Source organism: Temnothorax curvispinosus, unplaced genomic scaffold (assembly GCF_003070985.1).
Source record: "Temnothorax curvispinosus isolate PA1 unplaced genomic scaffold, ASM307098v1 QBEX01006981.1, whole genome shotgun sequence".
NCBI lineage: Eukaryota > Metazoa > Arthropoda > Insecta > Hymenoptera > Formicidae > Temnothorax > Temnothorax curvispinosus.
This window is the reverse complement of record NW_020216761.1, coordinates 1-26622: the sequence shown is the minus strand read 5'-3', so window position 1 is coordinate 26622 and position 26622 is coordinate 1. Positions and strand designations below refer to the sequence as shown.

The following is a 26622-nucleotide window of genomic DNA, read 5'->3' as shown; positions in this document are numbered from 1 at the left end:
ATAAATGATCAACATTATTTTGTATTCACATATTGTCCGCTCAAAATGCTTTTATAAATGACTATTATAGATTCGCTGCTTAAATGTGCCGCTCAGTGTGACGTAAGCTTGCAAAAGTCGCTGATTGGCTGGGTTCGGAAATATGCGCAAGAGCATACCCTTGTATTTCTACCATGCATGAATCCAATGTGCGTCATGTACATACATGTCGTTTTTTTAGAAATTTTAAAAGCGATTAATTTCTTAAATGGAACTTAATTTTTTCCTCGACATAAAAGTTGTAGATCTCGTCAAGACGTTTTCAAAACATTATAAGAAAGCTCTTTTTTGTTAAGATTTTTCTGAGATTTTAAATTTTTTATTATGATATTTTTAGTACAAAATCTAAAATATCTTGTAAAGTATTACTTTTTGATAGCTTTATCTTGATACTTCTATACATTAAATGATAAAAAGAAATCGATTGTTGTAAAAATATATATATATTTTTTTAATTTGATTGCATTTTGTAGACGCATTGAATTTTGCAAAATTGCAAATATAAAAATTATTATTCGCTTGCTGTTATTATTCTATGTGTAAAAATATCAAGGTAAAGTCATCGAAAAGTGAATACTTTGCAAGATATTTTATATTATTAAAATATATGTATACATATATAATAATAAATAAAGAATTAAATACTGCATTATATAAGTTAATTTTTAATTATGTGCATCGGTAATTGAAAAATTTATGTCGATATAGCTGCAGACAATATCGATACTGTCTAATTGCGTCTCCAGAATTCAGGACACTATTGACAGTAATAAAAATTTTCTCAGAGTCAACGATCTTTATTAGTATCTCGTCGATGTATAATTCATCCTTTCATAGGATTCCTTTCTAGCTTGGAGCAAAAAATAAAAAATTGAGGACATCACGCGGTGTTCCCTGCAGGTGCAAAATTGTAAATCAGCAATGTATATAGCGACTTGCTATATGCGGAACAAGGAATTCAAGTGAAAAGTCTTTAGTTGTAATAGATAGATAAATACTACATATCAAAATTTACAAATAATCTTTAAATCGATATAAAAAACAGTTTCCACTCAATCCTTAAAGCTAGTCTCATAAAAAATATTGGAAAATGTCTGATAATCTTATATCTGTTTGCGGGGATACTAGAAAAACTCGAAAGTAGGTATATGTCGAGTAGGAAGTGTGATTTTGGAAAATTTATATTTATTCGGGTATGTATTGCGAAAATAAATTTTAATTTTAATATATGTATTCAACATATATTTACAAGTCACTTCTTTCTTCCGGCTCGTTCAAGTTTGAACCTACTTACAATTTTTTTTTCGCCTTTCTTTACCGAAACATCATTTATTGGCGATATTTTATTTTCTTGAACTTTCTCTTAATTGGATTACTTGCAAAATACGTCTATTAGTACATTCAATTATTTATGTAAAAACATTATTAAATTATTATTTTTACTCAAAACTATATGCAGAATGTTTAACTTATTCGTCTTCATCTTCTGTATCTGTACACTCGTTTAAAAAAGAAGCAATTCGATCTTTTTATATGCTCATGCGTCCGCTCCTCAGCCTGAGTGTGAGTTTTCCTACACACATTCATGCTGAGGAGCGGGCGCATGAGCATATCCGAACACATTTGGTAATTCGATTGGAATCTCCAAACGAATTACCAAGTGTTCGGATATGCGGCCGGTGCCTTTGAGGTGGACTAGAGAACTGATGAATCGGTAGTTGATTGTTTTCGGGATACACTGATTGCTGATGAAGGCCCGGTGCAGGCACGTGTCATGTATGTACATACATAGATCGAAGACCATGGACTTCACTTTGATCTATGTATGTATGTACATGGCACGTGCCTGCACCGGCAGACTAGCCGGATGAGGATATATGGCAGGCGGTTGCCCTTTGCCCTCCACCTCCACCTACTCAAGCCCACTCAAGCCATCCCTACCACTGGTGTTTCACTGTTGAAGTTGAAGGTGACAGTTAGAAATTTTTTGAAAAATATGTCAATAGGCGATTTTTAGCATGACGGTAATTATTTAGTTTAGGGGCTTCACCTCAAATATCGATGAAATTATGCTCAATCGACGCGTTTTTGTACGAAATGAAAGAATCTGGCAGAAAAAAGTGTTGCTCTGCCCCGCGACGCGAGATATTAAACGTTAAAGTTGACAGGAATCAGGTTCTGATTCCCGTCATACCGACGAGATGTAGCAACACGCCTTCAGCAACATGCCTTCTTCTTCTTCTTCTTCTTTCTGTCCCGAATGGATTACTGGTTCCGCAGGAACCAAAGTACCATGCTAAAGCCCGGTGTCCACGATGCAAGAACTGTGTCCAAGTTTCGGTTTAAGCCAATTAACTTGCAGCTCTTAGGCTGGTTTCACATGGGGCGTAAGATGCGTATGCGTAACTTGCGTCAGCCAATCAAATCGTCTCAGTATTTAATCGTATCATACGCGTATAGTAGCTGAGATGATTTGATTGGCTCACGCAAGTTACGCATACGCATCTTACGCCCCATGTGAAACCAGCCTTACAGAAAAGTAGCAGTTTCATTGGCTTAAACTAAAACTCGAACACAGTTCTAGCATCGTGGACACAAGGTTTAAGAAAATAGACCAATCACACTCGATTATTCTTCAAGCGCGAGGAGAATAATCGACTGTGATTGGTCTATTTCCTTACAGCCTTACGATTATAACTAAAACTTTGTTACGTGCAATGGCCTTAATTCGCGTTTCCAACAGCAGACACAACTGTTGAGTTCGTCTTATCAACACTCTGCGTTGATTGGTTGGTTCTAAAAGTAAGAGTCAATGGGCGCGTTTAGTAGACCGCCGCTCAGTAACAGTCGAACGTGATTGGCTCTTACTTTTAAAACCAACCAATCAACGTAGAGTGTTGATAAGACGAACTCAACAGTTGTGTCTGCTGAACGCGGCCATTCACGTTCGACTGCTACTGAGCGGCTTGGTCTACTGAACGCGCCCAATGGCCGCGTTCAGCAGACACAACTGTTGACTTTGTCTTATCAACAATCTGCGTTGATTGGTGGGTTCTAAAAGTAAGAGCCAATCACGTTCGATTGCTACTGAGCGGCGGTCTGCTGAACGCGGCCAATGAGACTCTTGTCAACTCTCATGAGGCCGAATGCCGGATCGCGACGCCAGATGGCGCCGCGACGACAGCGCGTGGAAATTCTGATGCGATACGCCGTCGGGATTCGCAGTTCGCACTGCTTCCTACTTGTTCGTAGTGGTCGGTACGTATATGCTCTCGGTGAATTCGGCGGAGAGAGAAAACCGAGTCGGGTGGGAGCCGTACGAGAGGCGTATCCGCTGAGACCTCGCGTTCCGTTTGCCGCGGACTCGGCGAGACAATCCGACGGGTGAATCGCTTGCGTTCGCGCGATTCTCGGGAACCCGAAGCGGAACGAACGGCGAAAAGTGACGCAGCACCGTATGCATCGCGCGTGTCGGTAATCTCCTTTTATCTCTCTCTCTCTCTCCCTACCCCTCATTCTTTGTCTCTCTCTCTCTCTTTCTCTCTCTCACTCTTACACACACATACACACACATTCGCTCTTTCTTCTGTCTCTCCCTCTCCCATCGGAGTGTCAAAGTTCCGAGACTACTCGTCGATGTAGGTTACGAGAAGGAGAAACGAACGGATCCGGGGTGCGAATCGTGGAAGTGTGACGCGGCCGGGCGGCGACACGCACCTCCCACGGGGGAAGAAAAAAAAACGAAACGAAACGTTCCACGGCGGTATCGCGTTTCGCAGTGCGAGCGGGCAGGCGAGCACGGTTGTAGCGGGGGAGAGCGAGGAGTCGAGGAGAGGAGATCCGGAGTGCGAACGCGGAGAGTGTCGGAGACTGTTCCGGTGGGACGGACCGTGGTGCGAGAGACTGCGAGAGAGGAGCGAGCCTCTCCGGTGGTGGAGAACTCGCGTGCCATCCGGGTGTTGTCATAAATGTGCAGGTTCTACGTAGATTGCGCGATCTATGCACGGTCGACGACGGGCCGATCTATTGGTGGCGAGTGCTGATCGTGCCTGACGCTTCCGCGACTCCGACTCCGGCAGCGAGTCGACGTTGAGATTCATCATCGGTCGCGCGGCGCGTTGCGCCTGGTCGTCGTCGCCGCCGCCGTCGCCGACGTCGTCGCCCCGAGAAGCAGCTAGCACAGCGCGGCGTACCTATCTAACGGCGAGCCCCTCGACAACGCAAAACAGGTTAAACATAAACTCTCGAGACTCATGATTTCCACTCTTGGCAGGTGTCCGTCATTCCGCAAGCGTGCGCGCGCGCGCACGTTTATTAGCGGGCGAGCGAGCGAGCGAGAGATAAGGAACCCTGAATTAAACCCCCGTCGAAGAAACGGAACGACGCGGACGAGAGGTGGTGGCAGGAGGATGTTTATACCGGAGGATACACTGGCTGGTACATACATCCGGACGAGGGAGGCGAGGGGACGGCGAGCGCGCGTGTCACCCGATCGCGCTTCCCTCCGTTGCCCCTCGCGCGCCAGAGGGGGGGGGGGCAGCGGCGCTTACGGTGGTGGACGAGGAGAGAGCTCCAGTTTCTTCCCCGGAAGCGGGGACAGGCGGTATTTCGGATGTCGCTGACGTTTCGACGGGCGGTGACAAGTTACCTCAGGGCAGTGACAATCGTGGCGCATTCATTCCCGTTCCCTTTATTTGCCTCTCTGTCTCTCTTGCTCTCTCTCTCTCTCTCTTTCTCTCTCTGTTCTCTTCTCGCTCGCTCGTTCGCTCTCTTTTCCCCCCCACGATCTTTTTCCGCTATCTCACATCGTTCATCTCCGTCTGTCTCTCCCTCCTATTTACACACATACACGCGCGCGCGCACGCACACGACGCTTGGCGCTTGCGCGCACACATACAGCAGGTGTATGTATACGTGACATGGCTGTTCTGTCTTTCTTCATTCCTCCTTCCTTGTGCTACGTCGATGCATCGTTTTAACGGTTTCTCGTAATTTTACGATAAACACCCCGACTGCTCAAGGTTACGGAAATGTCGGTGACGTAGCTGATCGCATTCCGACGGGTTTTTCCTTTCGGCGACGGATGCCGTGGCGGCGAGGAAGCGAACAGGGCAGGCGACGACACGCGCACGACGGTATACATATAGAGCCGCGCGCTAGAGTCCGGAGTTGCCTTCGTCGGTGGCCCTTTTTCACACGAGCGTTCCACGTACCTCTCGGATCCGGATCTCGTGATCGCGCTCCGAGTAAAAGTCTCGGAGCCTGGATGCATCGCGCTCCCTTCTCCTCGGCCCCTCCCTCCACCGTGTACATTCGCTCTCCTTCGCACGAGCCTCTCCCGCCGGCGGAAGGAAAGAGAGGAGAGAGAAAAATAATAATGCCGGAGGACGTATTCGACGACGTTAGCGCCGAGACTAATTGGATAATACAATTAACAGGATCCCCTAATGGGTTAAAGAGAGCTCGCGAGATTCTGTTTTCCTTCCTCGCCTTCGTCCCCCTCGCCGGAGGGGGGAAGATAAGCTTATTGCTACCTTTGACTTTTTATCACACGGTGCACGCATAAGTAATCCGTTGATTCTCGGTCGCGGTCCCGCGTGCGGGCCGCGGGGTTTTATTCGATTAACTCCGGTAGGCGGACCGCGCTAGTGATTCATTCGACACTCGCCTCTCGCCCCTACCGACGGTGATCACCCATGCCGGTGCCCCATGCGCGCACTCGTCCTCGTCTTGTGGACAATTCTTTTTATTCATTTATTCCCAATAATACTCGTTTTCACCCCGCAATATATCTGTGTTTTTCTGGACATTCTTATCTTATCTGCTCTGGTGCATTCGTGTTTCATTGAAAATATCTTGCTCTTAAAATGATCCTCTGCCTCTCGCGCACGTCTCTCTCGCGATTGTTTTTTAATTATAACTGTCGCTTTCGGTTGTGCGATTAAAGTCTCTGTCGTGTCTGTGTCTCCCGTGTCTTGTTACTTGTTATTTGGAGTTCCGTTAGGTACATAGGCTCCACAGGTGATCTAAAAACGTAGGCTCCACAGGTGATCTAAAAATATTGTAATTAATTCCTGTGTGTGTGCGCGCCTGAAGCGAGATCTTATCTGTCAAGGTACAAAGCGCCAGTACAAAGACACTTATCTGTCGAATTGAGCTTTTTGCATTGTGCGACGACAACTGAGAGAAACGTATAATATATTGTAATGCGTTACTTCTTTGTATAAAGTTTCCTTGACGTGGACATTAGAAATAATGTTTGTTTTTTATTCAGGAGTTATATTAAATCCTTAATATTGCTGATATTAAATTTTTGTGTCAGATTATATACATAAAAATGTGTACAATCTAAAAATCTTACAAAATATTTGTTTTTATTTAAGTATTTAGTTGTAGAATACATTTTTGCTAAATACTCTTAAGAAACTTCTATTGAAGCGCTGCATCACTAGGATAATGTATTAATCTTTCAATATATTTTAGTCCTTCCATTCTACTCATACTTCTGTTTTTTTTTTTTTTTGTAATACTTAAATGTAGTAGAAAGCAGACTGAAAGAAGATGTTATCATACGTGCAATCTATGTGCAAAACTTGTGAAACAGAAGACTGCTTCTCAATTTAATCCCATAAATGTATCCTATGGTTAACAATATAGCCAGCGATATTGTTAACAGCCAGTAAAATTGCGAGATTGATCAAGAATTGAAAAATTAATTTTCTTTCTAGGTGATCATGGCGAATCGGGGTACGGCCCAGAGGCCGAATGGATCGACACAAGGAAAAATTTGTCAGTTTAAATTAGTTTTACTCGGTGAATCGGCAGTCGGGAAATCGAGCCTTGTCTTAAGGTTTGTCAAAGGACAGTTCCACGAGTATCAGGAGAGTACAATTGGTGGTAAGAATATTTATCTGCAATTGCTTTAATATCACTTTTTTTTAATTGTATTGTCACTGTCACAAAAATATATCATTATTTCCAGCTGCATTTCTAACACAAACCGTATGTTTGGATGACACAACTGTAAAATTTGAAATCTGGGATACCGCGGGGCAAGAACGTTATCACAGTCTTGCACCGATGTATTATCGTGGTGCACAGGCAGCCATTGTCGTGTACGACATAACAAATCAGGTAGATAGTTCGTCAGTGGTCCATGTAAATGTTAAATAAAGGAAAAGAATATTCGTAACAAAGATTAAATCAACTAATGTAGAACTAATTGATACGTATTCTTGTTATTTTACTAGGATACATTCTCACGTGCCCAAACATGGGTAAAGGAATTGCAGCGCCAAGCCAGTCCGAGCATAGTAATAGCATTAGCTGGAAACAAGGCAGATTTGGCAAATAAGAGAGTCGTCGAATATGATGAGGCTCAAACGTATGCGGATGAAAATGGCCTTCTTTTCATGGAAACATCTGCTAAGACGGCAATGAATGTCAACGACATATTCCTTGCAATTGGTGAGTTATGCTACACCTTTGTTTCTTTTCTGTTGACATTTAATTATCACAGATTACATTGTCACTGATAACTGCATAAAAATTAAACTATAAACGTAACGTTGGTATTTTCAAGTTATATAAATATGTACCTATTATTAGTTCAACTTTAAACTGTTTAAATTTTCTGTTTTATTTGATAATAAGTACACAATCAGAAATGTTATCCCATCTCGTATTACGCGTTATCACTCTAATCAAAATGCATGGTTACTACAACTTTATATCTGCTGATAATTGACAAAAAAAGCTGTTTTTAAGAAGTTTTAATATACTTTGATACAATTTGGCTACAACGAGGTGATATTATTTTTACAGCTAAAAAGCTTCCTAAAAACGAACAATCAGGAAGTGCAAGTACGAGTGGTCAAGGTCGTCGACTAGTCGAGTCAGATGGGCAAAAGGCAGCAACCGGCAATTGCTGCAAGTGATTATCTAAATCCGTATGTGTCTCACAATATATTCGTATCTATATTTTTACATTATTTGAATATATATATATATATATATATATATATATATATATATATATATAACATCTTTAATATTAATTGAATTGATGAGAGACGTTATTCCACTGATGAGAGAAACCAGCAAATATTTGATATGCCTAATGAATATGTTACGAATCAAACACACGTTCGGTGTAACAACATGTTCACATATTTTTATAATATTAGAATATATAATGAAACGAAAGTGCGATCAAAAGAAGAGAACGGGAAAACGGGAAATATATCAATTTGATATTGTGTAGAGTAGACATTTGCATTTTAAAATGTTTTTAGCAAATTTTTGTATTAGTATCAATAATATGGGGATAACTGAGTAGTCATGCAGTTTCATAGAGTATATTATATTTCTTGTTATGTTTATGATATTTTTTATAGCGTATAATTCTCTTCTCTCGACTTTTGCCTTCTTTATATTTACTGGAACAGTAGATAAATAAAGGCTGGAAATAAACAAGAAGATAAAGAGCGCGGATTGAAAGTAAGATCCAATATATGACCATCAAATATATAATATGCAGGATATAAATGTAACTAATATTGCTGTATAATATTTAGCTACCATTGACAGTTTCTTGTAATTAAAAAGTGGTTTACACAAAATGTGTATGTGAAGAAAACGATTCTAAATTTTATGATGTTTCCATGTTAATAATGTATCTATACTTATTTCTCAGAGAACTTTTCTTTTAGCATTATCGTAGTATATATTTGTTCAAACCGTTCAATACATACAAACTTCAATACAAACACATATAATATAATGATCCCATATACTCTTATAAAATAATTCTTTAGCCAAAAAATCTTCTATTATTTTATTGAATAGTCACATTGAAGGATATTATACGGTACTGCTATTAATCGATTCTTTAATAGCAAATCTTTAATATTCTTTTAATGTATTTCTACTAGATTTAAATATAGCATTTACATTACTGTGACAGCTTTATTAAAGTCAGAGTCTTTATTTGCGCATAAAAATTGTAATCTATGTGATACAACGTCTAAAAGCATAATACTTTTTTATTAGTTCCCTCGTTTTATTGTATATTCATCCGTGATTAATTTAAGTGCACTATTCAAAATTTTGTGAAAAGAGAAGTTGTCTAATGTAAGGCACTAGATATCCCTTAGGCACATTGTAGTGTTTACATGACACTCTATATGTTTATAGATATTATAAATTTGTAAAGTTTCCTTTTCTTCTTCGGAGGACACTAATTTCTGACTGATAAAGGTGCTACAAGAATACATGTGCATGATATTTATTGTGCAAGCTTGTAAAAATGTTTTCTTGTAATTTACGATAATGCTCCTATTTCCTGTGCAATGATTCGTATCATTGGATTGTATATCTGAAATATTATTTTGTAATAATAATAGGTAAAACTGTTTAAAATTGTTACGAAAAAAAAAAGAAAATTCTCAGGGTGCAATTCTTCTCTTCAATCTCTAATATTGTTGTATCCTAAATATATATTTATTTTTATTTCCGCTATAATATACGACTATCTAGATATGTTTCTGTTAAAAATCACAGGTAGGTTCGATTATTCCTGTATAGAGAGGTTTTTAATATTCACCAAGCAAATAAAATGTTTTACAGTAGTTACAGTCTTGTGCATTGTAGATATTCAACAGTTGTAATACAGTACATTATGGAATCATACATTGTGACTCATTTTCCTTATCATTTACATACATGTAATGGAAAAGACGATCTCTATATACGTTCGTAAGCTATATACTTTGCATTACACTTCAAAGTAATTAATAACGATTATATACGCTATTTAAACGATTATTTATTTATTACGTAGATTTTATTTCTACGGGGGAAATTTATTTATTTCTCAGAGAATCTTGATTAAATTAGGTAAGTTGCAAGTAAACGTGTTAATTATCCGAGAGAATTTATATCTCAACGCAACGTTATTGACATAATTTTGTATCGCTGACCTGTAAAACTTTTAATTAAGTTTAATTACCTAATTAAATTGCTCGATATTGCTTCTAATTATTATTAATTAAACTTGCGTTTATACGTATTTAGAATAATATTGCAGTAGACGCGCTATCTATTTCTGATTACAGATATGTACTATAATCTACAAAGATAGGTACACCACGAGTGTGCTACGATGAATTTGAGAAGAAGACACACAACAGGGGAAAAATACAGAATGGGAAGTGAACAGTGTGGGACATTCGCAAACATTTGCTTGAGTGATTGACTAAGAGTCTGCGTCTCAATGTAATCGACGATATATCATCTATTTTGAGTATCAGATCTATTAAGAGGTGGTAAAAGAAAGCTCCCATTTGTAATTCTAGTAGTGTAATGGGCGGTGTTCGTTATAAATATATAAATATATATAAATACACATTATATATTATAAATCATATAGGTAAATATGATTTATATATGTAATAAGTATATAAATGCTAATGATAATAAATAATAATAATAAATAAAAATATAACACCGTAATTAATATTACCGTAAATACTGATAAAATAACAGTACATTTAAATTGAAATATGCAACGTCTAATGAATTTTTGGCACGCGGAGATCTTGTAAGATAGGAGAGGCTATTCCTGCTGCTATTACTATGTATTTCCTTTCTTAGTTTGTAACACGTATAACAATTTCTTGCTCTAAAATATATTGTATATTAATTTTATTGACAACTCATAATGAATTATAAATGATTACACGGCAAAAAGAATAAACTTGTGAATATTACGACGGCTCTTGATAATTGCCTATTTATTCGAACCGGAACTCTGTAGACAACGTAGATTTATACAGAGAATTAGACAGTTTATTGCTTTTTGTTTTAAATATATTAGATCTTTTGTTATGAGGATTTATTTATATATTCACTTGGTGACCTTGGTGTATCACGTAAATATTAATATGCTTCTATGTTCAGTAGTAACATACTGGAATATGTTACAGAAATGAATGACGCGTGTAATCGCAAGTCTGATAAAACGAATGCGACAATAGATATAAAATGCAAAAGTTTCTATCCGAATGCATAACCATGCCGAATGATACGAGAATTTTACATTCCGCGCCTGAGTTGGAAAGTAATACAAATTATGACGGACCTTGGAAATTCGACAATGTACCGTGGCAAAGCCAACGTAGTCTATCTTTTAAATTGATAACGTCCGAAGATGTAACTTACATGAGAAAGCAAAGAGATCGAAAATCAATTTCGCTATTTCTCGGTAAATTTGAACTTTGGTTAATTTATTAATTGACAACCAATAGATGCTTCTTATAATTTGTTGCATCCATACTACGTTTTTAAAACTAACATACACGATAAATACGCGCTATTTTTGCAGAAGAAAAGATTTTATCTAATATATCACAGAAGGAGGAAAACAAAGAGATACTTGTAAAACTTCTATGGCAAACTTTTAGGTTTTTTAAGTAAAATATTTCACGTTTATCTTATATTCTTAATTAAATGGAACATATCTTTGCTTCGCAAATCGATGAAAATCACGTATTCATGTTGCAATCAACATATTTATATACTTATGTTTGTTTTTTTCATATGCAATTTACATAATAGCTTGATTTGGAGAGACACAGTGCCACTTTTTATTTTTTAGAGAGAATCTATTCAGTGACCAACAAATTGCGACAGTTATGAAATTAATACTTTCAACTCATAATTTTTACCTTGCAAACTATTGGAACACAGCTGAAGAAACGTATAAATATTTTTTTGAACGCGTTCTTCAATGTACTGTCATGGTAATTATTTTAATTGAGCATTTTAAGTACATGTATTAATTTTATATCGAGTGTATTTATCTTCCACGTACGGAAATTTTAGGATCCACCAAAATGCGCAGAAATATTTACACCAGATCAAGCTGAAATGGTACTTGAATTTTTTCGCAAAATATATTTGGAAAATCTCGTATTATTGCATCTCGTTTGTATGACTCATTATTGTATCGTTATGCGATTTAATGAAAGTGAATGAACAATGATGTTCTCGCACGCGTCACACGATATGTTTATTTATTTTTAAAAAAGGATACATTTAATTATATATGTATATATTATATAGTACAAAATTACATTTACATAAAAGAAGATGCAGCACGGGCTAATGTAAATCGCGTTACAAATTTCTACGTTCCATACTCAAACGTCAAACTTTCACACTGTTTTCTTCAGTCTTCATCAAGATGAATCCTCTGTTCTCCTTCATTTGCTTGTAGAAGAGGATTGATAACCGTAATCGCGGTTTTCTTCCAATGAAGTGTCGGATTCTGTTTCGTTCTTAAAATTTTCATGCCACCACCGATTATTTTTTCGGACCTCATTTATTAAGTGTTCCATCTTGGGAAACCACCATGAATTGCCACATGTTGATGTACGTCGACCGGTTTTGATTGGCTTCATTAAATATTTCTAAGGAATTGCAAACATAAAGCAATTAAATATCAATCAATGCTGAGATTTTCTTTTTGTTTTTAATCATTACTAACCTTGCGTAAATCTGTACAGTTCAAATTCGAAATTTGATCTGTGTCCGCGGTCTGATGCGCTGTAATTGACGATGATACATAACCATTTATGTGCACTTTTCTAAAACCTCTAGTAGTTAATTTATGCGTTCTTTTCAGTTTCTGCGCCAATAAATTAGTTTGTTTCATCTTCCTGATTTTAATTAATAGAGCTCTAAAAATAAGTTTTATTTAAATAAATAAATGCATGTAGAAAAAGAAGCACTCTTGATTTTAGATCATAAAAAATGCATATTTCGAATTATTAAATATATTATGTACTTACTTTTTCTCGAATACAAGCTGCATTAGAAGCTGTTGTTTATTTTCTAAATTTTTTGTCAGAGTTTCATTGTATTTTTTCTGTTGCTCCATACAATCACGGATGCATGAAAGTATATATTGAGATTCTTTGCAGAGTTCTGATCTACTCATAGCTGTTTCAGTTAAATCAGCTGACATGTGTGTCAGAGATCGGTCCTTTAAGTGACATTCCTTTTTTAACTCGAGCAAGGATTTGCGCATGTTTTGCAACTAATAAACATAATAGCTCGAAATTAGGAGTTGTAATGGATAATAAATATATATAATTAGAATGAGAAAAATTATATTTACTGATTATGGTTATGCATAGTGTGATAAAGAAAATGAAGGAGATATTGTAAATTAATATCCCTTGTTCGAGAGATAAAAAAGAGTATCATACCTCAATTATGTACGTAGAATTATTTCGTTCAAGTGAAATTTTTTGTTGGTCGAGATGGTAATTGTTTTCCATGTATTCCTGCAACTGTTGAATCAAGTCACGGTTTACATTTTCGGCCTTCGTCAATTCTTCTTTCTTTTTCTTAAGCTAGAAATATTAAAACGAAGATTTATTTTACCAATTTACTTCAATATAAAATTATTGGATAATATGTAAACATACATCTTGACGTACGATATCCAAATGATCGGTGTGATCCTTCCATTTATCTTGCGCTTGACAAAGTTCAATATCTTTCGATGCGAGTGTTCTTTTGGTCTCTTCCAATTCTTCGCTTAGTTTGTCCACTAAATTACGAAGATAAACGGCTTCATCTTCTACTTCCACAATCTTGGAACGATAATCTTTTTCCTAAATTATGATTTTGATAAATTATATATATATATATATATATATATATATATATATATATATATATATTTTTTTTTTTTAACACAGTAAAATCTGTTTCATAATAACGAATTACCATAATCGTCAACGATTCTTGCAAGTCAGCTTCTCGTTCTGTTGCAGATATTAACTGTTTTTGAACTTTATTGAAATTTTCAGTCATTTGTTGATAATTGTCTTCTGTTTGGCGCAATTTTATGCGTGTCTCTTTGAGCTAAATAAGTTTCAGACAAAATAAGACACAGAAAAACATTTGTTTTTTTTTTCAACAAAAATATAAAACTATTATATATACATTACCCTTTCCTTCAACTGTAAGATATCTTCTTTGGTTTGAGTTTCAATAATATCATTCTGACTTTTTAATATAGAATTTTCATTCTGCAAACGTGAATAATATTTCAATAGATATCTAAGTCATTTCCTATTCTATTATGTACCTATTAGATGATACAATTGATACAATTATCTACATACCTTAAGCAATTCGTAATCTGCTTGCAATTTAACCATGTTATTCGATTTCTCTTGCAATAGAATTTTCAAAGAACACATTCGATCACACAGAATAGTCAGCATCTCGTGCTCTGATACATTCAATTCAGATAAATTTTCCTCTGCCTGTTGGTCATTTGCGAGCAATCTTTTCCGAAGTACTTCAAGTTCGTGAGATTGATGTTTAATAATCTCTTCGTTACTGATAATTCGATCGTTTAAAGTATTGATCTGTAAATTTTTTATTGATCAATTCAGTTGCTTTGAAAAACAGATATGTATAACATTTTGATATAAAAAATAGATATGTAATATTCATTGTCACTGATTGAGATCTAGTAAACGTTATTAATATTTGTATAAATTTTAATTGTGAAATATATAAATTGTTAACAAAACTTTTTACATTTTTACTTGGCATTGTTATTACACTGTATGTGTGGTTAGGAACATTTTATAAAGAAGTAAGATAATTTAAAAATAACACAAAACTAGTGTAAGAACGGAAAGTTTAAAGACGATCACCTCTTTCTTCCCATTTTCTAGTTTCAACAAAAGCTCCTCGTATTCAGTTTCCTTCTGCTTAATACGCTGTAATTTCTTCATTAGATTATCAGTCTCTGATATGTGATGCTGTAAATTGATTTTAAGCTGCTGATTTTCGCATTTTAAACCGCTCTCAGTATCTTTCACCTTTTTCAATTCTGCTTTTAATTGCTGTATTTGAACGATGGTCTCAATTTCTGCTTCTTTATCTAAAATATTATTTTAATTAACTATAATTTTAATTATTTTAATTAAATTAAATTAAATCAAATTACCTGAGCGTCTTTCCACATATGATATTCCACACGTGATGCTGTTTGAATAGTATTCCAAATCTCGAGTATCACAGTTTTTGTCTTCAAGATATATCGCGCACGATTTATTTTGGCTTTCGGAGTAATTCTTCGTCTGTATAAAACTGTCCATCTGTAACAAAATACATTCAGATATACATATATACAGAAAGTAGAAATGTCATTGTAAAATATAAATATTTCCAATATACCTTCCATTTTAGTTCCCGGAAATCTTTTACATGATCGCGTATTCGTTCCTGTAAAAAAATTTAGATAAAGTTACCTCCGTAAAATATTCCTTTCAATTCTTTGAATATTTATATCAAATTAATATGGTAAGCATGTATACATAAATACGTTTAATATATGGAGGGATAAAAACCACAGTGGTATAAGTCAAATTTTTAAAAATATTTTCTCGTGTGCATAGATGCAATTTATATATTGTACATATTGCATCTATGCATACAAGGAAATATTTTTAAAAATTTGACTTACACCCCACTGTGGTTTTTACCTCTCCATATATATATACTATACTTTTTAAAATCATTTGTCATAAACTACTTTAGAAAACAACATTTATTCGATATGATCGTTTCTTTATTGAAAATACACAAGACATCTCATTATTTCGATTATTATAAAAATGTAGATTATAAAATCAATGCACCATTAAAAATAAAGTCTATATACTATACCTGTATTCCGCTTAAAATTGAATAATACATTGCGTGTAACGCGGTAGTGCTTAAACGTTTATTATATTCCAGACAACGAATTTGTTTATGCAGACTTTCAATAGCATCTCGTTGCAGATCCAATAACATGTCTTGATTAGTTGCCTTTGCGTATAAAAATACAGATTAACAATAAGATTAAAAAGATGTTAGCTAATCAATCGAGTAATAATTCTGGTTGATATAAATAATTTCTATTCACCTGTGTAAAACATTCGTTATATTGATCCTGCGTCTCATCGATGCGCATCGTTAGTTGACGTATAATTTCATCCTTCTTGCAAAGCTGTAAAAATACTTACAATACATTTACCGTACAATTCGTTTTTAAATTTAGAAGCAGAGGACACTCACGCACGATCGTAGTTCATGCAGTTTTGTTAACTGCAAAATGCAACAGCTACAACTTGATCATCCAGGGCACTTGTTAATCCAGACAGCATGTTACGCTTGTACATGCCACAATCTCGTGTCATTTCGTTGACGGGATATTCAAATATAGTATCGCGAAAGTTTTAAATTTAGTTTTTTAGTTAAACAAAGCACACGTCATCATGCATGACACTCATATTCCTCACATTCGCAATGTCACAATGTAAATGTAAATTAAAGGCAAAGAGAAATGTAATGGTCCGCATATTCGAGAATCAATCTTTAATAAGCACTTATATATATCAACAATATTTACAATTGTAATAAATACATGTTGGCGCGAAAGCTATATGGCAATTTAAACTATTTATAATTCATATTTAAATCATTAAACATCATGCACGTTTCTATGATTAAAGGCCGAAGACGATATCGCTGGCCTCAGTTCACTCACATCACTCATCGTTTTATGAGCCATTTGATCCAAATTTCGTTTAGCTTCAACAACGGCATTTTGTAAGTGCCCGATAGTTTGTATCTGAAGTTCATTCTGCAACGCACCGCACAACGTTAGAAAATAAATCTTATCACAGCTAAGCGTACACGAGGGCGAAAAAAAAGGACAAACCTGCTTCAGCAATTCGTTCTTCTCTCTCTCATATTGCGCGATAGTAAGGCCTTGTTTATCTACCTGTAAGAAGATTTCTTTTATATTTTAATACCATACATACCTCAAAATTTCATGCTTGACAAGTAGGTAGAATCTCTGTGCTTGCATTTAAATAATGTGTCGTTCGTTCATGCACGAAATGCATTGAAAAAGCGTAAATAATCATGATAAGATAGTCACGGTACAATAATTTAACGCTTTCAATTTAAAAATGTACGACATTGGCTGCGTTCAGCCGATACTCCGCTAGCCTAGCAATCGTGAGCAGTCGCTCGTTTCCTCTCCTTTTAATCCATTGGGTCAAAGGAGAGGAAACGAGCGACTGCTCGGCTGAACGCAGCCCTTATATGTTCAATCCAAAAGCTGCTATCATAACAACTCTTCTACTTATCGCTTAAAATATACACTACTCAATTTACCTTTTCTTGCAGCTTTTGATGCAGATCTTTTACTTCTGTTTGACTCATTGCTAACGAGTTCCGTTGTATCCGCACGATTTCCTCCATGTTTTCTAACTAAAATAAATTTGGTTCTTTAATTTACATTCAATCATATGCAATGCTTTCCCATATATTTATGGATCCAACCACGAAAAAAGATTTAATTTTATTCAGAAATAAAATAGAAATATTTATATACGTCGTATTTTATATCATTAAATTCATATAAATTTTGCCACATAACAATAAACATCACTTACAAGTTTTTCTTTAGAATATACGGCATTTTTAAGTTTGCTCAATTCGTGAGAGCAAGTATCCAGCTTTTCCCTACATTTTCCTAACGAATCGGTCAGTGTCACAGCAGATTTTGCCGAGACAGAGGAGAGAGATTCTTCATGTATCTGTAAATAGATATTCATAACAGTCTCTTTAATATTGCCTGATATTAATAATAAGAAACAGATACAAACCAATTTTTTAAGTTCACTCTCAAAGTTTTGAACCGCCATTTTTGCAGATTGCACAGCATCTTGCACGGTTTTGAATAAGTGAGATAAATTCTGAAATAATAAAAGTACAAAAGATATTATCATCTTATAAAGAATTGACGAGTAGATGCATCTTCTATTATTACAAAATTTGTGCATCAATATGCGTAAACAAATACGCATTAAATTTTATATATATTTTATATATGTTTTATATAACGTTTGCAATAGTTGCAATAAATTGCAATAGTTACCTCATGTTTAGATGGATAATCGCAACGTAAAAGCATTGCTTCTGTGCCGCACTCCGTATGCTTCGTAATAAAAATGAAAATTTTAATAAGAAAAAAAAATGTGCAAATATGTACCTAAAAATTAGAAAATTGTTACTTACGTAAGCATTTGGGATTTCTGCAGATTTCTTAATATTCGCTACATTGTTTAAGTTTTTCCTAAGATCATTCTCCACTTCCTTTTGTGCTTTGATCTAAAACCCGGAATTATGATGTTAGTATCTATCTTAATGATGATTTTAGATATATGTATAAAAAAGAAAGCTGATGCTTACAATATTTTCTAATTCTATTATCTTCTTTTTCAATTCCGTACTATCTTTGCTGTGACACTGTCTATAATTTTCTGCCTTTGTTCGTGCAGCAAACAGCTCCTTCTCCATAGATTGAATATTATTCTTTAAAAAATTAATTGCTTCTTGTTTGCATTTTGCCTGTTACAGAACAACATTGTATAACTCACAATTGAAAATAAGATTTTCTATTTAACTGAATAATAATATTTACCTCATGTTGCAACATTCTGACTTGGTCTTCTAAATCAGTTATACGATTTCTCCACTTATTTAGTCTTTCATCATATTTCATTTGACACGTTTGCTACAAACATATACATTATATATATATATATATTGCATATTAGTTAATCAACAAATAATTTGCATAGATTGTTACAAGTAACTTATTTGTTAAATATAGCTTTTTTCTGATAAAAAGTAAATTTAAAGTCATTTGATTACCTGGATCATGTCAAGTTTTAGATCATCGTATTCCTTTCTTAGTTTATGTAAATCTTCTTTTGCTTTTATTATGTCGTTTACTTCCTGTAAAACATAGTGCGTAGATATAGATACACCATGAATTAAAAAAAAAAAAAAAACATCTAATAATTATAACTTGTTTTAATACCTGATTATCATAAGTGTAGTGAGAAAACTGCTCCTGTGAAATAATATTTAAGTTAATTAGTTTAATCTGTATATTATTTATTTATACTTGATGCAAGACTTGTTTTTTTTTATTATATGAAAAAGTATTTTATCTTATGTCAATAAAGAATTTAGTTTTAAACATAAACGAAATTCAAAGCATTTTGAAAAGCTATTTAAAATATTTAAAAAAAAAACTGATTTTGATACATTTAACAAAATTTTAATTTTTCCAAAAAGAATACTAATAAAATTAAAGTTTCTTAAAACAATCGAATACATATAAAAATTACAAACAATAACCTTTTCTTCCTGTTTTGTGGAAAGAAACGTTTCCAATACGTCTTGCATTTTTGTATGTGCACAATCGACTTCTTCTTCGAATTTAGCCAACCTGATTTCTCTTTCACAGAACGTTGTTTGTGCGATTTCGTTGTTTAATAGCTGCGTAGAAAATTGTTCAATTGGGAATATATTAAAGACATATTATTTTATTATATAATAGATATTATTTATTTTTCTAGATATATACCTTTTCAAGATACTTACCACTTCACCAGCTTTTTTCTGTAATTCCTTTAAAGAACTATCTACAGTGCATAACTGACTTCTTAATCCTTTTAGTATTGACGTCATACAACCACCCTAAAAGACGATATTTATATAACATGTAAGTTTATACGATATGTGATTAAGCTCATACAGAAACTATTTTTCTTCTAATTTTTTTTCAGAACCAACCTGAGTTTGAAATAATTGCAAATTAGTCAATATTTGTTCAACTTCTTCCATTACCACAGTTAGTAAATCACTGTTGACGCACGCTTTTGTATATTCAGATTCGTTATATTCCTAAAATTAATTTCACACTTCATATTTGTTGACGAATCGATCAATAAAGTAATTTAAAATAGTTATTTAATAAATATTCCGAACCTGTACATTTCCCTGCATACCATTAACGCAACGAGACAATTCTGATTGAACATGATTAATTTCATTTTTTATATCCTTCAATTTAAGATTGCCATTCACGATTCTTTCGCTGTGCCTTAGTCTCTCCTCCTCCTAATAATAAAAATATATTTTTCAATTGCACGATAAAACTGTAATTAATTGATACTCTAAACTTCAAGAATTTTATTTCAATGATGATATCATATATGAAAGTAACATGTGTTTTGATATATAAATATTACTTGTAATTCTAGTCTGTTGATAGCTTCTATTAGTCCTTCTCGCGTTTTCGCCAAATAACTTTGTGCATTAGTAACCATCTCGTTTAAATCTTCATACTGAAAATACAGTAAATCAGCATTAATCGCTAATTTGATCACGAACATTCATGCGCCTATCTCTTGATCTAGACATACATTTTGGTGTCGTGAATTAAATGTCGAAATAACAGTGCTTATTTCCTCACGAATATCTTCTGTTGCTGCTTGAGCTTCTACAGTGCATACTCTAAATTCCTCCATCAACTTGAATTGCCGTACACTATTTACATTTTCCTAGAAGAAGCAAAAAAATTAATTAATTTTCTATTATAACACACGACAAAAATAAAATAAATATTAAAGTACGTAATCTTACTTTAATGTTTTTGGAATCACCACATACGCAACGACTTTCTTCTTTCTTTATCTACAGGAAAAGAAAGTGTAACGTGATTAAAATAAAGCTAGTAATGCGATTATCCTCAGAAAATAATCAACAAACAAAAGAAATTTCATTTGTACATCATATACATACCATACAATCAAAAACAATAACTTCGTTTTCTCTTTCTAGATACATTTTAGTAATAATTTCAATACAATCGATCAGCTTGTCCGACATGCCACTTGCACAAAGTTTGTTTTTATTTGTGCAATTATTAGATATAATACAATCACCCACCTAGAAAATATATTGTTTTAAAAAAATAATCTATTTTTTGCTATAATAGATTAATTCAAAATAGTAACGAATAACATTCTGTAGCAATGTTCACTTTTACTTTGTTATAATCCTAAGAAATGACGTTTTTACCTCGTTATCTTTGGTCAATTTATTTACAAACTTCTCGAGTTCGAGTTTCAAATCCGATAAAATTTCACATTCTTTCTGCACGTGTGCTTTTGTACTATTCAGGAGTGATACAAATTCATCCTAAAAAAATTAATTTAAATAGTATAATAAATGTTTAGGATATGCATGTATATAAATGAAAATATACTTCTTCAAATATATCAAAACATAATATATAATATTGTGCAAACCTTTTTAGAATGTGGAGTATCTATTGAAGGCAGAGGACATTTCTAAGGAAATAAAATACCATTATTTTAATATAACATTGCGTTGTATATGTTTATATTTAATTTGACTGACCTCCGGAGAATTATTCGCATCAATGCGAACTTTTTGAGAAGACGTATCCTGCAACAAATTTAGAAAGAATAAATATATATTGGCGAAATAGTGATATACATATAAATAAAATTATTATGTATATTATTAAACTCATATTTATCGACAAAAATACAGAAATAAAGCAATTGTTAAATTTGTGTAGTGAGTTGTGCTAAGTCACGAGATGTATTTCATAAAATTAGAAACATATTTCTTGAATTTTATGAGTGCAGATATCATGTACACTCGCAAATAAAATATATTTAACAATTTACTTCTTTATTGTCTTATTTCTTAATTCTTGTCGTTAAGTGTATATTTGTCAAAAGTGTATCAATATATAAAAGTACAAAGTTTAATTCAAATTTACTATGTTAATTCTGTAAGCGAGGCAATCATGTTGATGTACATATCCTTGTTTTTCACAGATTTGTATAGAATACAAATTTATTAAAATATTTTAAACATATTAATAATAATAATATATAAAATTCACTGATCATAAATGGCATATAAATTTGTAAATGTATAAATTTATTAAAAATCTAAATATGTAATAATTTATTGATTTGAAAAGATCTGTCTGATTTATTTCATTATTGAATCTCATTTCATACAGATGTTAAAAAGGAAATGATAATCGAATCAGTATAAAAATTCATATTTACCTTGCTACACACATTTAATTCTAAAATACTTATCAAAAAATGTCAATTTTTGTTAAAAAATATTTAACTTTGTAAAATGCCTTAATGCAGTGATTTATATATAAATACATTTCATTTTATTTCACAACTGAATCATTGGTCTTGAACGTGTGTTGCAGGAGAACAAACGTAAGTATCTGTTACAACTCAATCTTGTAGATCGTTATCTTTACACGGAGGTGACAATTTTCTAGCAGTCTGCAGAATTTTTCTATCAATATTCTTTATGTATTTATATCGACCAGTTTGAATATTTATGCAAGGTCGAGATCGGCTCTGTAGATTATGCAATCTACTTTGAAACTTTGCATTAATCGTTGATAAACTTCGTTTGCCACAGTTTAATAGGACTCCAGAATCGTCGTGCAAAAATGCAAAATCGTTCTTTCGCTGTGTAGATATATGTAGGAGGTTCGATACAGGAAATTGCTCAGGAGATTCATGGGATGATTTCATCTTAGTGATAGTAGCGATACGATCGTTAGAATACTTGCGAGGACGGAAGGAGGGTAGGGTCTTCTACAAATGTAGAAAATTGTAAACTTACAATTAAAAATTTTACAAATATTAAAAATGTGTTGTACCTCTAAGGCCGTTTGCTTTAGTCCTTTGCGCATTTCTTTAATCAAGTCATCCTTTAAAAGATTGCCGATATTGGCATGATAATTTTGTTTTTCCAAAGCCACGATCTCCGCCGTCAGTGTATCCTTTGTTTCTACAGCTTCCTGAAAACAATAAAATATATTCATAAAAATAACAGATTATATACAGATATATATATAATTAATAGGATCAAAATAATTAGATAGATTAAACGTACATATATAAATATTTATATATGTAATATACATATAAAAATAAACTTGTATTAATAATATGATTTATACATCATAGTTATTTTTTAATATGATAAACTAACTTTTTCGAGGCGAGCCACTTTGTCCTCCAGTTGTTGTACTTTTTTACATTTCTCTTCCAGTTGCAGCTGTAGGTTAATTGTGTCGACATTGTTTTCGTAAGTATACACCATAAGCTTGGATTCAACGTCCTGGAGTTGTCGATGTAGGCTCTTGTTTTCTCTATCTTTCGCATCTAGTACACTTTCCAGAATGTCAGGTGTTAAGATAATCTGAACAGCAACATAGATTTTAAAAGACTCTCTTGATTTTCGATGTTGGGACAGGTGAGCTAAATTTGATCTTGCTTGCAAAATGTAAAGCTCAGGGCATGTTATAAATAGCAACAAAAGAAATTATTACAATGTACCAAAGTAATTGCTATTTTATATATGCTATTTTTATATATGCTACAACATGATTGCCTCTAAATTAAATCTATAGGGGGGAATCAGTACTCAAAAACCAATCCAAAATTCATTAAAATAAGTTTCCATCTGTACAATAATTATGAAAAACGTACTTACATTGCAATCTTGATCAGAAGCGAATGCCAGTGGATGACCAATAACTTGATTCGCTTGTTTAGCATGTTCTTTGAGCTTTTCACAAAAGCACTGAAGTCTAGAAACATATTTTTTTATAGTATCGTCCTTTACTGATAACTCTGTCGTAAGATCCGTTACTTTTCCTTCCAATTCCAATTGACATCTGAAAAATGTTTGTCCTTGCATATATAAATATATATGAAAACGTGGAAAAAAAAGATAATATATGTAGATAGAATAAAAATAGAATTATATTTCTGTTTGTACAAATATGATACAAAGATTTGAAACCGAAATGATAACTGTCTATCATGAATATTTAAAAAGTAATAACAATATTAAGATTTTGTACATATCTTACCTGATCATTTTTCTCTCATTTTCCTGAAGTTGTTCTATTTGCAGATTCAATGATTTTATATGATCAGTATCTGTCTGCTCCTGATATATAAAGATATATAATTGAATGAAATATCGAAATATTATTATACTTAATAAATAATAAAGATTTCTCAAAAACATAGTACTCTATCAAATGGGACTACAGGCAGTTTATTCAACACTATGTATGCATATATATATATATAATAATAATTTAATTTAATAAAGGTGTAGGGAGCTACAAAAAAACTTTCTGGCTTGTACGTGGCGAATACATGGTATAGTATCACATGCTTTTGCTTAACACATAATTCTCTGAAATTTGCCGTGCTCTATATCTAGAACAAATCTGAGCTTTTTGGCTGGATTCACGCACATATTTACCTGACTACAAATACAGCTGTAATAGTAAAAAAAAATTTCGTCATTATATGCTTCAGAATGCAAAGAATATAAGAATACAAAAGATATGTTAATGCATTAATCGATAATACGGTAGACTTACTCTTGAACTGGGATATCCTCAGGCTGAATCTCAAAGAACGTGATACCCTCGAGACTCCAAACATTCTGCCGGCGCGCGCGACGAATCACCTCCAACAATCCCCTAATGTCGCTTTGCAGATACTCTATTTTTTGTTGCAGATACTCCTCATCCTTTTCCAGCTGACTGACGCGATTCGAAAGAGTATTTAAAGTCTATAATATAGAGACATTACAATTTGATTTTATCATGAGATTACTAAGGCAAAAGGTAAATAATTTCTCTTGCCTTTTCCATAGGATCGGCTCTTGTTAAATTATCCATGACTATCTGCGACGATTGGTTTAGTTTCTCCTCTAACAGCTTAACTCTACTACACGCAGCCTGCTCTAAATCTTCCACCGTATGCACCAACATCGCATTTTGCTCCCCCAAATCCTTAATCCAGTCGCTCATCACTTGTAACTTCAACTGCAAAGTTATCTTTTGATAATGCGTCAAATGTGAATGTAATAATAGTTGTTAAGCAGTAATTTCAAACATTTAAAGACTGGACGCAGAAAGTATACGGACAGAATCGAGCGAAACCGCATGAAATTGATAATAAACGCAAACAAAGCTAGTCGCTTACGAAGACTCGGTCGGGATCGCCGCCAGATTCTCGATCGATCTTCTCGATGCGACTCTCGTACAGCTTGCGGAACTCATCGAGGATACGTAGGCCCTCGGTTTCGCCGCACGGCCCGTCGGTGCCGACGTCGGCCGCTCGACAGTCCTGAATGTCCTGATCCCGCTTAACCAACCCCGGGCCGTCACTCACGTCCGTGGAGCTCGGCAAGCTGGCGCTGACCGAGTGCATCGCTTCTCGCGAGTGTTATCACCGATTGACGACGGATTTTAAGATCTCCCTACACCTGGTTTTCCGAGAGACGAGAACTCGCTTCGAGCAGATGTCAACACACTATCTCGCCATTTTAACGGTCGCGCGACGTCGCGGGGGATAGCCGGGGAGCGGGGACGAAAAGGGTGATCCGTGATCCACGAGGACCACGAGCGACAAGCGTAATGAGAAGGGTGCACGAGGGTGACAGAGGAACCGCGGCATTCGTAAGGGCCAAAGCACATAACATGGCGTAGCGATATACGACGGTCGTAGTCCTCGACCTGACAAATCAAGATACGCCAAAGCTTGTGCGTTACTTACGTCCACGACTACGACTGTCATATGTGCTTTGGCCCTAAAGCCTAGGCTACATCTATCGTAATGTTCACCGTAAGCTCGTCGTAACGGTCGTAACGCTCGTCGTAATCGCTATCGTAAGCTCATCATATGAGTTGATTCAGCTTGAACTCTTTACAATTACGACGCTTGTCTGGACCTGTCAGCTTTTTCGACGTGCGAAGAAAAATGTGTTTGTAGATAAATTGACATAGATATACGGTTTACGACGACTTCGGGAGCTTTCCAGCAACCGACACAAGTCGACACAAGTGTCATTTTGTCTCTATTAATCATTGCCAAAAAAGAAAGATAGAACGACGTTTGTGTCGACTTGTGTCGCTTACTGGAAAGCTCCCTTCATTGCTTACGACCACGATCAAAGCGTTACGATAGATGTAGCCTAGGCCTAATGGCCGCGTTCAGCAGATACAACTGTTGAGTTCGTCTTATCAATACTATGCGTTGATTGGTTGGTTCTAAAAGTAAGAGCCAATCATGTTCGACTGCTACTGAGCGGCTTAATCTGCTGAACGCGCTCATTGGGCGCGCGCAACAGACCAATGAGATATCAATAACACGCTCCAGTCGCTTTAAAATACATGCTCCCCGCGATATATTTGTCTTACAAAGAATAAAAAGTACGTATGTATATTATAAACTATAATTTTTATTATAAAGAGAGTGAATTTTTATACATTACGTTTACAAATTTTAATTTTTTATGCTTATAAATATTTATTAATTATATTTAAAGGTAAGAATATATATAAGGGGCTATATTTGAGTCAATTAAAGAAAAAATGGGGTGAAAAATTTTCAAGACAGAAAGGAGCTTTTCAATTTTCAGGATAGTGGGGCTTTTTGGCTTTTATCCAACTTTTTCTTCAACTGACTCAAATCTCAAATAGCCCCTCCTTACTCTTATACAGTTTTTATATTTACAAATTTCAATTTTGTA

The 26622-nt window shown here is 34.5% G+C and overlaps 2 protein-coding genes and 1 long non-coding RNA gene across 12 annotated transcripts; 1 reads left to right on the top strand and 2 right to left on the bottom strand.

Moving 5' to 3' along the window:
- Positions 1-1237: 1237 nt before the first annotated feature.
- On the bottom strand, positions 1238-2356 carry LOC112456597. The gene is made up of 2 exons (XR_003040988.1): positions 2090-2356; positions 1238-1993 (listed from the first exon to the last, which is right to left on the bottom strand). It is a non-coding gene; the product is annotated as an uncharacterized LOC112456597 (long non-coding RNA).
- Positions 2357-3303: 947 nt separating this feature from the next.
- LOC112456577 (ras-related protein Rab-5C-like) lies at positions 3304-10231 on the top strand. 6 transcript variants are annotated; one of them, XM_025019218.1, is made up of 7 exons: positions 3304-3513; positions 3682-4268; positions 6768-6936; positions 7022-7173; positions 7290-7506; positions 7864-7988; positions 10155-10231. In XM_025019218.1, the coding sequence occupies exons 3-6, from the start codon at positions 6774-6776 to the stop codon at positions 7974-7976; spliced, it is 645 nt and encodes a 214-aa protein (XP_024874986.1). In that variant the 5' UTR covers positions 3304-3513; positions 3682-4268; positions 6768-6773; the 3' UTR covers positions 7977-7988; positions 10155-10231. The 6 variants fall into 6 exon arrangements, with proteins under 6 accessions (XP_024874986.1, XP_024874987.1, XP_024874985.1 ...); XM_025019219.1 differs by lacking the exon at positions 3682-4268; XM_025019217.1 differs by lacking the exon at positions 10155-10231 and adding an exon at positions 8436-9729 and having other exon boundaries at positions 3304-4268.
- A 296-nt stretch (positions 10232-10527) lies between these two features.
- Positions 10528-25975, bottom strand: LOC112456578 (sporulation-specific protein 15-like). 5 transcript variants are annotated; one of them, XM_025019223.1, is made up of 44 exons: positions 25715-25975; positions 25074-25403; positions 24731-24913; positions 24464-24657; positions 24343-24358; positions 23939-24018; positions 23557-23740; positions 23053-23262; positions 22718-22858; positions 21406-21453; positions 21294-21335; positions 21064-21183; positions 20785-20931; positions 20626-20676; positions 20406-20543; positions 20232-20327; positions 19969-20100; positions 19774-19884; positions 19582-19677; positions 19336-19476; positions 19013-19045; positions 18844-18927; positions 18611-18703; positions 18379-18537; positions 18205-18297; positions 18065-18124; positions 17793-17882; positions 17580-17723; positions 17299-17394; positions 16838-16900; positions 16664-16759; positions 16040-16123; positions 15799-15942; positions 15307-15354; positions 15077-15227; positions 14781-15010; positions 14238-14486; positions 14061-14141; positions 13837-13974; positions 13533-13721; positions 13311-13457; positions 12891-13138; positions 12587-12779; positions 10528-12509 (listed from the first exon to the last, which is right to left on the bottom strand). In XM_025019223.1, exons 2-44 carry the CDS (start codon positions 25299-25301, stop codon positions 12303-12305), a joined length of 5478 nt encoding a protein of 1825 aa, XP_024874991.1. In that variant the 5' UTR covers positions 25302-25403; positions 25715-25975; the 3' UTR covers positions 10528-12302. The 5 variants fall into 5 exon arrangements, with proteins under 5 accessions (XP_024874991.1, XP_024874992.1, XP_024874995.1 ...); XM_025019224.1 differs by having other exon boundaries at positions 25074-25356; XM_025019227.1 differs by having other exon boundaries at positions 25074-25356; positions 25801-25975.
- Positions 25976-26622: the final 647 nt, after the last annotated feature.

Bases quoted from the DNA above. Each gene is read 5' to 3' on its own strand.
- LOC112456578 (XM_025019223.1), bottom strand. From the start codon at position 25,301: ATGCACTCGGTCAGCGCCAGCTTGCCGAGCTCCACGGACGTGAGTGAC. The intron at 19,046-19,335 runs GTTATTGTTTGT...ATTATTTCACAG, and splicing joins CCACAAAACAGGAAGAAAAG to GAGCAGTTTTCTCACTACAC. The intron at 15,011-15,076 runs GTAATTTGATTT...ATAATATTTTAG, and splicing joins ATATGTGGAAAGACGCTCAG to ATAAAGAAGCAGAAATTGAG.
- LOC112456577 (XM_025019219.1), top strand. From the start codon at position 6,774: ATGGCGAATCGGGGTACGGCCCAGAGGCCGAATGGATCGACACAAGGA. The intron at 6,937-7,021 runs GTAAGAATATTT...CATTATTTCCAG, and splicing joins TCAGGAGAGTACAATTGGTG to CTGCATTTCTAACACAAACC. The intron at 7,507-7,863 runs GTGAGTTATGCT...TTATTTTTACAG, and splicing joins CGACATATTCCTTGCAATTG to CTAAAAAGCTTCCTAAAAAC.